General features: G+C 43.7%; 2 protein-coding genes across 2 annotated transcripts; both read right to left on the reverse strand.

The window, feature by feature from the left end:
• Positions 1-660: 660 nt before the first annotated feature.
• Positions 661-8,111, reverse strand: LOC311125965 (major histocompatibility complex class I-related gene protein-like; the record flags this gene model as incomplete). Its single annotated transcript, XM_084199988.1, has 2 exons — positions 661-3,200; positions 8,107-8,111. 2 exons carry the CDS (start codon positions 8,109-8,111, stop codon positions 2,180-2,182), a joined length of 1,026 nt encoding a protein of 341 aa, XP_084056114.1. The 3' UTR covers positions 661-2,179.
• Positions 8,112-13,789: 5,678 nt separating this feature from the next.
• Positions 13,790-13,972, reverse strand: LOC311125962 (cortexin domain-containing 1 protein-like; the record flags this gene model as incomplete). Its single annotated transcript, XM_084199986.1, has 1 exon — positions 13,790-13,972. One exon carries the CDS (start codon positions 13,970-13,972, stop codon positions 13,790-13,792), a length of 183 nt encoding a protein of 60 aa, XP_084056112.1.
• Positions 13,973-14,195: the final 223 nt, after the last annotated feature.

The following is a 14,195-nucleotide window of genomic DNA, read 5'->3' on the forward strand; positions in this document are numbered from 1 at the left end:
TGACACATTGTTGACGGAGGGACATGTCAAAATGCTGAATTTTAGCACTTTAGCAAGTCATTATTTATATAACAAAATCGGATTTATTGAATTCTCCACCTGAAGAACCCAATTCTGTTTTTTCCCCTACATCCAATCTTTTTTTTTTTACTGTCCACATGCAGTTTTACATGTGACCCATATCAGATTTATTCATTCACACTGATGTAGCCTCTGAAGTAGCACACAGATGCAATGCTCATTTCCTGTCACTGTTCCTTAACATTTTGGGGGTGGCTGTCATGGTAATGGCAGGTCATGTGTAAACACTTCAGAGCCCAAAAAAATCTGATTTGAGCGTCCAGACTGGTCACATGTGGAGCCGAATTAGCTAACTTCCTACATTTCAACGCATTTTGTCATGGTTCGGAGAGAAAAATCAACAGTTTTATAATGCTATTCTACACATTTTGTCATGAGGCTAAAAAATTGACATTTACAATGCTAATTTCCTGCAATTCTACACTTTTTGCTATCACATGATATCTGGGGGCCCCGACCACCAAGTCTGTCCGTCCCTGCTTGTGTGTGTGACTGTGTGGCTGTGTGTGTGTCAGATATGGACATTGTTGGTTATTTTGTGCCCCAGTGCAATTTCAGGAAGGATGAACGACAACCAGGCAAGGTTCACAATGAACAATACTTTATTTGGAAAAGGGTGGACAGCACTAACTCTTGACTCATTTCAGATTGACAAATTATATTTCTCTTTATTAGGCATTAGTCTACAAGACAAATACAATTCAGCCTTTTTTCTTCCTTTAGGTAAAACACTGGAGCGTGCAGACCTGGGGAACTTAATTGACTTAAGCCAGTAAATATGGCTACATCCCAAATGGCACCCTATTCCCTACATAGTGCACTACTTTTAACCAGGGCCCATAGTGCACTATGGAGGGAATAGGGTGCTATTTGGAACACTGCCTTTGTACACACTCTTTATGTCAGTAATGAAATGTAGATAAGATATTGATGTTTGTTTTATTTGTAAAATAGCAGCAAGACAGCAGGTTTAGGAATGTCGCCAGTGGTTCTAGGATTTAGCTCAGAGGGCTAACACAGTATTGTGGTGCGCAGGAGAACTAGGTTAGAACCTAGCTGGTTTCATTAGGAAGCAGGTAACATGGAAGGATACTTATTTCTAAATGTGGAATGGAGACATTGGCTTTGCAGCCTTTTGATATACCATTCAGTGTTCAATACAAAATAACAGTTAATTAAACTAGATCTTATATTCAAAAGCTATGTTTTATGTTGTGGTCCAGCCTTGAAGTGGAAATGTAGGCCTGAATATTTGACTGGGGAAAAGTAACACTAAACAAATTATATTTAGAACGAGCGGTGTGCTACTGTAAAATAGAAAAGGACTTTTCATGGCACTGACTACAATCGAACAGATTCATTCTCTACTAAAGGCATTCTATGATAAAACTGTTTAATTGTTTATAATGCATACAGCATTCACTTTAGTTGAATACTCATGCCAGTCTTAAACTGGAGTGAAATAGAGTGTCAGATTTCTCTCCCTTCCACAGTGATAAACAAGTTCCTGAGAGAAATTAAGGTATACTTGACATTGCTTTAATTAATGTCGTAGTTAAAATTAATCGATGCATTAATCGATTAGGCTACATTTTATTGTCTGTAATAAAGGGTATTATTGTGCAGGTAGGATGAACATACACTACATACAATACAAAACAGATACACTGTAAAGTAATTCCAATAATAAACAGACCTCATACACATGATCACATGATTCTCCTTCTGGTTAAGATACTGGCTATCAGCTAATACAGCACATATATAGAGTGCATTGTACAATGAATGAATAGTCATGATTAGAAATTACATTACAGAAATAACTACCAGATTACCTTTTTTAATGCTCAGGTTGCCAAACCAGCCTATAAAATATATGAATTCAGATCTGTACTAATAATGCGCAGATATTTGTTATTGTCAACAGTCTACCCAAACTGATCCGTTACAGTCCTTTGTTGAGGGGAAGGGAAGATTGACTGACAATAACAGAATATTTTGCACATTTTGTGTCTGCCCTCATAGGTGCTCTGGCAGTTATATTTTCATTGTGAATTGAGCTGAATTGACAAAGTTGCATCAGTGTCCCAAAAATATATTAGGACTCAGAATCTGAAGAAAGGTTAATTTCCTCTGACACTTTTTCATCAACATTGGCAAGTTTACACTGGGAGGCAGTGCATCTCCACCTCCTTTTGACGCAAATGAAAATGCCCAACAGAATAACTATCAGAACCATTACCAGTAGAGCTGAGAGGGTGGATAGGTGTACTCTCTCTGCCCCAGACTCCCAACTGACATCCAGCTTGTTGTCCAGACTGAGGTGAGAGGCAGTACAGGTGTAGTTGTGTCTCTTCTTTAGCTCCTCAGTACTGACCTCCAGACTCTTCCTCAGCTGGTAGGTCCCATCTCCACTAGGCAGCACCTCCCCCCCTGTCAGCTCCTGTTCTGCCACTGGCTGGCCGTCTCTCAGCAGGGTCAGGTTGATGTGGCGGGGGTAGAAACCAAACGCCAGGCAGCTCACCTGGAGCCCTCCAGAAACCTCTTTCTTTATCAACCTGAGTCTGGGAGGTACTTTACGCATCACAAAGTTCTTCTCTCTCTTCAGGATTGTCTTCAGTGTTCTGATGCAAATGGGAAGCCAAGCATTCTCAAATAGTACTCTTTCATATGCTTGCCTCATCCCATAATATCCTGGTAGTAGTTTCCCAGCATCGTATGTCAAATGTGTAATGTTGAAATATGCTGCATAATCTGTATAAATGGCATTAAAAATCTCCTTAAACATGAACATGGCCGGTTCACCATTGTCCAACATCTCACAGCCAGTCATTCTTTGCTGAACTTGAACACCTTCTGTGAGGTTTAAGTGGTGCTTTAGGTTAAATGATCTCTCTTTCATGTGGTGGTACATAATTCCAAATACATAAGCTCCGTCCTGAACTTCGTTATCATGTATTTTGTTAGGGGTGTTATGTACCCAGTAGATAAAGTGTTTCATGTTGGAGTCATAGTAAGCCACTTGAACGTCATCCAACATCACCACAACCGTAAACTCAGGGAAAGGCGTCTCTCCGCTTATAGAGTATATGTTCCAAGTGCCCACAGAGAATGTGATCCTGAACCAGGGAGAGGAGTGATATTATACAGTTATGGAAAATGACATTTCATAACATAAAAAATCATTAATTGAGTTTGAGAGAAAGTCCATCTTACCTGCATTGACAATGTTGTAAAACGATTGAACAAACAAAAAGACAGACAGTTTGTCCATGATTTAGAAAGTGTAGCGTCGAGTAGCAGGTTTCTAAGCTCTCAAGTGAGTCTAACAGACTTCCCCTTTCAATTAGCTTTGAAACAAAATATACTACGCAGTTGGCTATGTAGCTTTTTGCGCGACCTGACCAAATTCAAGTAGAAATTTGAGTTATAGATCTGTCATTCTCATTGAAAGCAAGTCTAAGAAGCCAGTGTCTAAGAAGCCATCTAATATGGCCAGTGGCTCTAGGCTTTAGCTCAGAGGGCTAACACAGTATTGTGGTGCGCAGTAGACCTAGTTTGTCCATGATTTAGAACGTGTTTTCCAGCAGCTTCATGTAGCAGGTTTCTAGCTCTCAAGTGAGTCTGACAGACTTTAGCTGATTAAAAACCAGGTAGGATAATTTAATGTTGTTGAAAGAGTCAAAACAAGTAGAGGTGGGAATTTTATTTCAAGCCTTTTAACACTGAGGGTGGAATGAGAACAGAGGGTGGGTGAATCATGTTGCATGTTGCATGTTGCATGTGCAGCCAAACACCAGTCAGATGACACAAAAAAACATTCAATGGAATAGGCGTCTCCATGCCTCCCAGCCGAAACAGTTCGGAAGAGTTTGTGAAGACATTATGATGACATTTTGTGACGTTTATGTTCGTTTTGGACTTCGCTAAGAGTTTTTCGGTTGTTCGGGCACACAACATTTTTTCTCGAGGCGAGCCGAAATCGGTAGCTGAAGTCTGCGCCCCTTCGTCGTTGATTGGTCAACAAATTAATGAAAGATTTCTTGAGTTATTTTGAGGAAGTGTGAACTGTCTATGGCGTCTCAAAATGGACAAAAGTACTATTGCTGCTTTTTTCTCGTGTTTTAAGCGAAGGTCTTTTAAAGCAGGCCCCCGTCCAGCATTGGGGAACATCCCACGCCAATATGCTAGATGTAGTTTGAGGAGAGAAGAGTTGGAGAGACTTTCACTTTGTCTTGAGCTATTTTTATAACCTACCTTTTAGGAGTGGGACGATTTTCAGACAGAGACATATGGGTGATCAATATTTATTTCTAGGCAATGTAAAAAAAAACTATAGCCTAATCATATTTAGGAAGTAGATTTCCTTGGAAAGATAACTGCCCCGTGCTTCTCTGCCCATGCATAGAGTATAGACTACTCTATTTAATTGAGACAACATCTCGCAGGTATGGCTACTGAACTTGAAGCAGCAAGAAGGATGACAGTGACACTTGGTACATTTTTCATATAGTACACTGCTCAAAAAAATAAAGGGAACACTTAAACAACACAATGTAACTCCAAGTCAATCACATTTCTGTGAAATCAAACTGTCCACTTAGGAAGCAACACTGATTGACAATACATTTCACATGCTGTTGTGCAAATGGAATAGACAACAGGTGGAAATTATAGGCAATTAGCAAGACACCCCCAATAAAGGAGTGGTTCTGCAGGTGGTGACCACAGACCACTTCTCAGTTCCTATGCTTCCTGGCTGATGTTTTGGTCACTTTTGAATGCTGGCGGTGCTTTCACTCTAGTGGTAGCATGAGACAGAGTCTACAACCCACACAAGTGGCTCAGGTAGTGCAGCTCATCCAGGATGGCACATCAATGCGAGCTGTGGCAAGAAGGTTTGCTGTATCTGTCAGCGTAGTGTCCAGAGCATGGAGGCGCTACCAGGAGACAGGCCAGTACATCAGGAGACGTGGAGGAGGCCGTAGGAGGGTAACAACCCAGCAGCAGGACTGCTACCTCCACCTTTGTGCAAGGAGGAGCAGGAGGAGCACTGCCAGAGCCCTGCAAAATGACCTCCAGCAGGCCACAAATGTGCATGTGTCTGCTCAAACGGTCAGAAACAGACTCCATGAGGGCCCGACCTCCACAGGTGGGGGTTGTGCTTACAGCCCAACACCGTGCAGGACGTTTGGCATTTGCCAGAGAACACCAAGATTGGCAAATTCGCCACTGGCGCCCTGTGCTCTTCACAGATGCATGCAGGTTCACACTGACCACATGTGACAGACGTGACAGAGTCTGGAGACGCTGTGGAGAATGTTCTGCTGCCTGCAACATCCTCCAGCATGACCGGTTTGGCGGTGGGTCAGTCATGGTGTGGGGTGGCATTACTTTGGGGGTCCGCACAGCCCTCCATGTGCTCGCCAGAGGTAGCCTTACTGCCATTAGGTACCGAGATGAGATCCTCAGACCCCTTGTGAGACCATATGCTGGTGCGGTTGGCCCTGGGTTCCTCCTAATGCAAGACAATGCTAGACCTCATGTGGCTGGAGTGTGTCAGCAGTTCCTGCAAGAGGAAGGCATTGATGCTATGGACTGGCCCGCCCGTTCCCCAGACCTGAATCCAATTGAGCACATCTGGGACATCATGTCTCGCTCCATCCACCAACGCCACGTTGCACCACAGACTGTCCAGGAGTTGGTGGATGCTTTAGTCCAGGTCTGGGAGGAGATCCCTCAGGAGACCATCCACCACCTCATCAGGAGCATGCCCAGGCGTTGTAGGGAGGTCATACAGGCACGTGGAGGCCACACACACTACTGAGCCTCATTTTTACTTGTTTTAAGGACATTACATCAAAGTTGGATCAGCCTGTAGTGTAGTTTTCCACTTTAATTTTGAGGGTGACTCCAAATCCAGACCTCCATGGGTTGATACATTTGATTTCCATTGATAATTTTTGTGTGATTTTGTTGTCAGCACATTCAACTATGTATAGAAAAAAGTATTTAATAAGATTATTTCATTCATTCAGATCTAGGATGTGTTATTTTAGTGTTCCCTTTATTTTTTTGAGCAGTGTATATAGCCTACGTTTTAGGAGGACGATTTGCAGGCAGAGACAAATAAATTGTCAATTTTCGCTCACCATTGTTTTGTTTTTTTGTCATTTAGCAGACGCTCTTATCAAGAGTGACTGGAGTGCACACATTATTATTGTTTTATATATTTTTTTCATACTGGCCCCCCTTGGGAATCGAACCCACAACCTTGGCGTTGCAAACGCCATGCTCTACCAACTGAGCTACATCCCTGCCGGCCAAGTTAATTTCATATTTAAGTATTCTCCGCCGATGTAGGCAGCCTCCTCTATTTCAAGGAGACAACACATACTAGGAGCACTTGAACTCGCACGCCCAGCTAGGAGTGGAGAGAGGCTACTGAATTTGAAGCAGCGAATTCTGTGTGAATAATGCGAAACATATGTGCTTTTAATACAATATGTAGGCTAACGCATACAAACAGAAAGACGACTTTTCCAAATAATCTGCGGGACAACAACAAAAGTCGTCTGTCTGACTGCCTGCTCCGGCCCACAGCATGAAAAATGCAGACCGCGCTGCAATGATCTCTGTCGGGACCGTGGGCATCCCGCGGGAATGCAGCCCTCGATTTTAAAGCCCAAATCAAACGAAAAGTTACTTTTTTTACGCGCGTGAACGCATGGTGGTGATTGAGAGAAAACAGACGGGCTGGAAGCATCAACAGCGTCATAGCGCGTCAAATTAGAAAGCAAGGCTATTAGAAAGCAAGTCTACTCAAAGCAATGCTGTGTAAAAGGTGCCCGAAAATAGACTGATGTTATGTTAAATGGACTGTTGTGTTAAAATAGACTGTTGCATTGTTATGTCTGGAATTGTGATATGTATAGTTAAAAAGTGTCTATTTAGTGTTGATAAGTTTAACTGCCAGTGCCAATAATACATACTATTTGAAAACATGTATGCTGGCTCCCATAGGAAAATCTCTGAAGCTGGAGACTCTTATCTCCCTCACTAACTTTAAGCATCAGTTGTCAGAGCACCTTACCGATCACTGCACCTGTACACAGCCCATCTGAAATTAGCCCACCCAACTACCTCATCCCTATATTGTTATTTATTTTGCTCTTTTGCACCCCAGTATCTCTATTTGCACATAATCTCTTGCACATCTAGCATTCCAGTGTTAATACTAATTGTAATTATTTTGCACTATAGCCTATTTATTGCCTTACCTCCACAACTTGCTACATTTGCACACACTGTATATATATTTTCTGTTGTATTTTTTTGACTTTATGTTTTTTACCCCATATGTAACTCTGTGTTGTTGTTTTTATCGCACTGCTTTGCTTTATCTTGGCCAGGTCGCAGTTGTAAATGAGAACTTGTTCTCAACTGGCTTACCTGGTTAAATAAAGGTGAAATAAAAAAATAAAAAAATAGGACATATAAAGTTAGTTAACAGGAACACACAACAATAATTCACAAGGACTACATAGCGAACATAACAAATACAACTGTTTATTATGGATTCTCATGAAAATTAAGATGGTATATGCTACCCTGTGTATGTGAATTGACGCGCTCTACTCTCCCACACAAATGTTGATGACGCTGTCTCTCTGTGTGGTTTCATCTTAAGGGAGTATGCAAGCAGACGTTCTGTTCACACTCATTCAGTTCACCTAGCCGAGTACTGTAGCATGCTGATGCTGACCTGAATATGTGTGTGTGTGTGTGTTCATGTTCATGTCTGTTTGTCTGTCTGTCTGTCTGTCTGTCTGTCTGTCTGTCTGTCTGTCTGTCTGTCTGTCTGTCTGTCTGTCTGTCTGTCTGTCTGTCTGTCTGTCTGTCTGTCTGTCTGTGACAAATATTTGTGCTAGTGTCTGTGTGCATGCAGCATGTGTCCATTTGTGCATTTGTATGTGGGACCAATATCTTTTAGGCTTATTCAGTGTGTAATTGCAGTGGACTTACCCCATTCGGACACTTTGTAGCTGTTGAAGGAACACTTGGATGTCCCCTGGATGTCCCCTGGATGTCCCCTGGATGTCCCCTGGATGTCCCCTGACACCACCACAATGTTTGAGAGAGGCTGATATTGTAGAAATTGTGTTTTTATCGTGACTAATAACTGTTAGGCATATTCAATGTGTAATAGCAGTGGAATGACCTAATTTACACACTTAGGACACTTTGGAGAGGTTGAGGGGACACTTGGAGATGTCCCGTGACCGCACCTGACACCCCTTATTACACGTCTGTAAAGTTCTAGCTGTTATGTCTATCAATCCCAATCAATCTACATTTCTGCCATTACATTTAAGAGGTACATTTAAGAGGTTAAATCAAAGAAACAGGATAAGGAAGGCAACGTTTTGGGGCCACTCTTGACTTGAATAGACTTCTGGAAAAGAGTAGTTACCCAGCAATACTTCTGGCCAAATATGAACCACCATTAGGCAATGTATTCACTCTGACTCAGCCGGAACATGCTTTGGAATGGAAACTTTGACCCATTTAGTTTCGGCTGTTTGTACTTTTGGATGGATATTACAGTAGCCACCTTTTGTTTTAAAATGGCAGGGTGACATTAAATTATGTATGAATTATATTGCCATACAAAGTTTTAAAACAGCAGCTGTTCATATAAAAGCTCTTTGTCTGGGCCTCCCGAGTGGCGTCACTACAGACCCGGGTTCGATCCCGGGCTGTATCACAGCCAGCCGTGATCGGGAGTCCCATAGGGCGGCTCACAATTGGCCCAGTGTCGTCCGGGTTAGGGGAGGGTTAGGCCGGGTGGGCTTTACTTGGCTCATCATGCTCTAGCGACTCCTTGTGGTGGGCCGGGTTCCTGCAGGCTGACCGCAGTAGTCAGTTGAACAGTGTTTACTGACACATTGATGCGGCTGGCTTCCAGGTTAAGCAGGCGAGTATTAAGAAGCACGGTTTGGCGGGTCATGTTTCGGAGGACGCATGACTTGACCTTCGCCTCCCACACCTGTTGGGGAGTTGCAGCGATGAGACAAGATCGAAATTGTGGGTAAAAAATGAACTCTGTCTGTTTAAAAGTACAACCAAATACAGTATATTGTAGGTCTTGCTTATGTTTAGTTCTTATAACTGTTTAACCCTAGACTTTTATAATATCATTCTAAAAGACTAACTAAGGAGTGCCTTATTCTTGTATTTTTTTTTCAGGATGTGGAGTGGTAGTAGACAGTCTAGCAGAGTTAGGGTTGCAAAATTCCACTAACTTTCCCAGAATTCCTAGGTTTTCTCTCCTGATTGCAGAAATCTTCCAACATGGATTTCTGGAAAACCTGGGAATTTTGGGAAGGTTCCCAGAATTTTGCAACCCTAAGCCGAGCCAAGCCAAGCTAATAAAAACAATTTCAATGTCAGGGAAACTCTTCTCTGACTGTAGCAGAAGCCTAGTGGCGGGTTCAAGTGGAGTCATTTCCCTGGGCGGCTGAACCGACACGCTCCTGTTTAGGAGCCATTTAATTAGCTAAACTTATTCCTCATTCCTCCTTGCTTGGAAAACCACAGGGATTTCAAACGTCAGATCTCTCCTCCTTCCCCCAGCCATTTGATAGGATTTGATTTTGTCTTTGTTTTTGAGGGCAATTTCACACCCGAGTGTGAGATATGGGGGAGATAGGAGGGAGATTCAGCCCTAAGGCGATGGTGTCTGTGTGTGTGTCGTGAAATGTCACTAGTTTGCCTTCGTATAAAAGGGGATCGCGCATAGTGTGTGCTAGATTGAAGGCTCATGAGATTTGATAGGCAAGCATTGCTTAACATTCAGCTGGCGGGTGTGACTGTATGTGTGTGTGTGTGTGTGTGTCAAGTTTCAAGTTATATTGTCACGTGCACAAATACAGTGAAATGCCTTTCTTGCGAGCTCTATTGGCCATATATCACAAACCCCTGAGGTGCCTCATTGTTATAATAAAGTGTTTACCAATGTAATTAGAGCAGTAAAAATAACTGTTTTGTCATACCCGTGGTATACGGGCTGATATACCACTGCTGTCAGCCAATCAGCATTCAGGGCTCAAACCACCCAGTTTATAAAATAAAGTAAAGTAGAACAAAAACACATGAGTAAGGAAGAAAGCTACTGTATATACAGGGTCAGTTCCAGGGTCAGTGGCTATATACAGGGTCAGTTCCAGGGTCAGTAGCTATATACAGGGTCAGTTCCAGGGTCAGTGGCTATATACAGGGTCAGTTCCAGGGTCAGTAGCTATATACAGGGTCTGTTCCAGGGTCAGTGGCTATATACAGGGTCAGTTCCAGGGTCAGTGGCTATATACAGGGTCAGTTCCAGGGTCAGTAGCTATATACAGGGTCAGTTCCAGGGTCAGTGGCTATATACAGGGTCAGTTCCAGGGTCAGTAGCTATATACAGGGTCAGTTCCAGGGTCAGTGGCTATATACAGGGTCAGTTCCAGGGTCAGTAGCTATATACAGGGTCAGTTCCAGGGTCAGTAGCTATATACAGGGTCAGTTCCAGGGTCAGTGGCTATATACAGGGTCAGTTCCAGGGTCAGTGGCTATATACAGGGTCAGTTCCAGGGTCAGTGGCTATATACAGGGTCAGTTCCAGGGTCAGTAGCTATATACAGGGTCAGTTCCAGGGTCAGTAGCTATATACAGTGTCAGTTCCAGGGTCAGTGGCTATATACAGGGTCAGTTCCAGGGTCAGTGGCTATATACAGGGTCAGTTCCAGGGTCAGTGGCTATATACAGGGTCAGTTCCAGGGTCAGTAGCTATATACAGGGTCAGTTCCAGGGTCAGTAGCTATATACAGGGTCAGTTCCAGGGTCAGTAGCTATATACAGGGTCAGTTCCAGGGTCAGTAGCTATATACAGGGTCAGTTCCAGGGTCAGTAGCTATATACAGGGTCAGTTCCAGGGTCAGTGGCTATATACAGGGTCAGTTCCAGGGTCAGTGGCTATATACAGGGTCAGTTCCAGGGTCAGTGGCTATATACAGGGTCAGTTCCAGGGTCAGTAGCTATATACAGGGACAGTTCCAGGGTCAGTGGCTATATACAGGGTCAGTTCCAGGGTCAGTGGCTATATACAGGGTCAGTTCCAGGGTCATATTTACAATGTGCAGGTATACTAGAGTGGTAGGGGTAGATACTGTATGTATAGGGGTAAGCCTATATGATGATTGTATGTGAGTGTTATGTGTGTGTGTGTGTGTGCGTGTGTGTGCTGGAGTGTGAGTGTGTGTGAGTAAGTGTGTAGAGTCCTGTGAGTGTGCATAGAGTCAGTGCAAAAATAAGATAAAAGGGTCAATGCTGATAGTCCACGTAGCCATTTTATTAGATATTTAGCAGTCTTACCTACAGAAGGGGAGGAGAGGAGGAGGGGAGGAGAGGAGGGGAGGAGAAGGGAGAGTCAAAGGAGGAGGAGGAAGGTGTGAAATGTCCATTCATACCCTCAGCAGACTGTAAGCATCAGACATGATGATGGAGTAACACACACCTGCTGAATGTTATGAATGTTGTCCTTGTGCCCCTGAAACATGAGAACAACTCCGACCTTTACCACACAGTGAGTGTCAGAGCTGGAGGCCTCATTCTGCTGTGGAGAGAAACAGGGTTAGAAAAACAGAGGGAGAGAGGAAGGGAGAGAGGGAGGGAGGGAGGGGAAACTGAGAGAGACAGAAAAGGGAGATATATTCATCATAAAAAGGAGTTAGACCCATCTACATGACAGCCTGTCTCCCTGAGAAACATTTATTTCCTCAAACTTTGTTTTATTCTAATGTAACCTGATTAGCATAATGCTAATACGCATTAGCTGGTCTGTTTGCAGACAGTGGACCTAACCTTGAAACCTCAAGATTGTGAAGAGTTTACATCAAGCCTTCGTCCCAAATGGCACCATATTCTCTTTTTAGTACACTTGACCATAGGGCTCTTATAAAAGTAGTGCACTATATAGGGAATAGGGTGCCATTTGGGACGCATACCAAGAGTGTGGTGAGTTGGACTCAAGCTGTAACACAGACTTCAAAATGGTAGCTGCACACCAACTATTTCTAAGTCTTCTATATGAAATAGGGGTTGATGAGAATGGCCCTTAGGGAACTTAGAGAGTTACCCATGGGTGACCACTGAGCTAAATCTTATCAGGCTTTCCACATGACCCAATTACGTGTCGGAGATCATGCAAGATTAGACTCCGTTAGGTTTTCATTTACAGATAATTACAATCTCACACAAAGACAACTCGCTCCTCCAAAAGAGGGTTTTTGTAATTCATTATCATCTTTATTATAGACAGGCTAAATGTAGCACAATCTGGGTTTATATCAAATCGTCACCTGCATCTAATTTGCCGGTTAATGCTTGTCAATAATCTGCTAAAATCCAAACCGACCGTAGTCCCTAACCCCTCTACCCCCCTATGCACCGATGAAAGTATCGGACAGGTTAAATCATGTATAATGGTGATTGCATTGCTTCATCTTGCCTTTTGATAGGCTAGGAGGAATATTCACCCTATTGCTCACACCTATCCATAGAATAGAGGGGAGGGGTTGATTTGGAATTCAGCCAAGCTTGGCTATTCTGTGGTGTCAGCTGAGGCACTTCATAACATGCAAGTCAGACAATCGTTTCACAATTAATACATGCACTGGCTATAGACATAAGTCAACATAACAGAACATAGAAATACTAGACCAACATATCCGTTTTGTGCTCAATCTAATGGGCAGACAGCAGCCACAAATAAGGATGATTTATGAATGGAAGAGGACAAGGCTGGGGATGAGAGTTCATTGCCATAAGCGAAGTGCCTGCTCTGCAGTTTGGTGGGGAGTGTATTGTGTGTGTATGTGTAGACTGTAACAGATGACATTATTTCCCCACTGCTTTGTCATACTGTTGCCTGACACACATTTTCAGACATGACACATGGATAAAGTTGCTCTGAGCCTTATTAGTCGATAAGCACAAAAACACAGGCCCTGTTTCATTAGCAATACTATTATGTAGCCAAAGTCATTGTAAATGTTCCTTATAAAATGTACAAAACTTGAGATGCTTTTGTAAGATCAATAAGAATTAACAGAAAAAAAGTCCTAATAAACTAAATAAAGTATTCCTCTTCATGACCAGTCTTGCCTAGTATGTACCGGAAGCAGTTTGCAGGGTGAAGGTGTAGACTCAGACTGTAACGTGTCCAGATCATGGTTGATTGTCACCCAGTCCACTGCAGTACTTCTCAAGTACTGACTGATACCAGACAATGGATGTGTTGACAGGCAGCGTTACTATTTGGGACCATAACTCTCCTCTCCTCTCCTCTCCTCTCCTCTCCTCTCCTCTCCTCTCCTCTCCTCTCCTCTCCTCTCCTCTCCTCTCCTCTCCTCTCCTCTCCTCTCCTCTCCTCTCCTCTCCTCTCCTCTCCTCTCCTCTCCTCTCTGGTCAAGCTCTCCTCTCTTCTCCTCTCCTCTCCTCTCTGGTCAAGCTCTCCTCTCTTCTCCTCTCCTCTCCTCTCTTCTCCTCTCCTTTCCTGTGTGTGTGTGTGTGTTTACCCACGCTTGCGTTCATGTGCATGTCCCTGCATGCCTGTGCGTCTGCACCCTCACACACATGCCTATATGTGTAACAGCACAGCTGGTTCCCACTAGTCATCCAGGTGCTGCTCCTCCCAGGTGGAGGTGGGTATAGCGCTGTAGGGGTCCATGATGACCCGGGCACAGCGGATGATCATGGCCACCAGGAGAAGGCAGAGGAAGGCCACACAGGCCAGCGTCATGCCCTGGTCCACATCCACAAACTCTGGGTCGGGAGTGGCCCCCTCCTCCATGGCTGCTGCTGCTGTTGTTGGGTCTCTATGTTGTCACTGTCCTCCACCACACACACACAGACCGCTACCATCCTGAGAATGGTTCTGGGGGGAGGGGGAAGAGAGGAGGCAGGAGGAGGGAAGAGAGGAGGCAGGAGGGTAGAAACCGGGAGGAGGCAGGAGGCAGGAGTGTGAAAAGAGAAAGACAGAACAGAGGGGAAAAAGAGTGAATATGGTAAAGACA

Source organism: Coregonus lavaretus (assembly GCF_964263955.1).
Source record: "Coregonus lavaretus genome assembly, contig: HAP1_SCAFFOLD_631, whole genome shotgun sequence".
NCBI lineage: Eukaryota > Metazoa > Chordata > Actinopteri > Salmoniformes > Salmonidae > Coregonus > Coregonus lavaretus.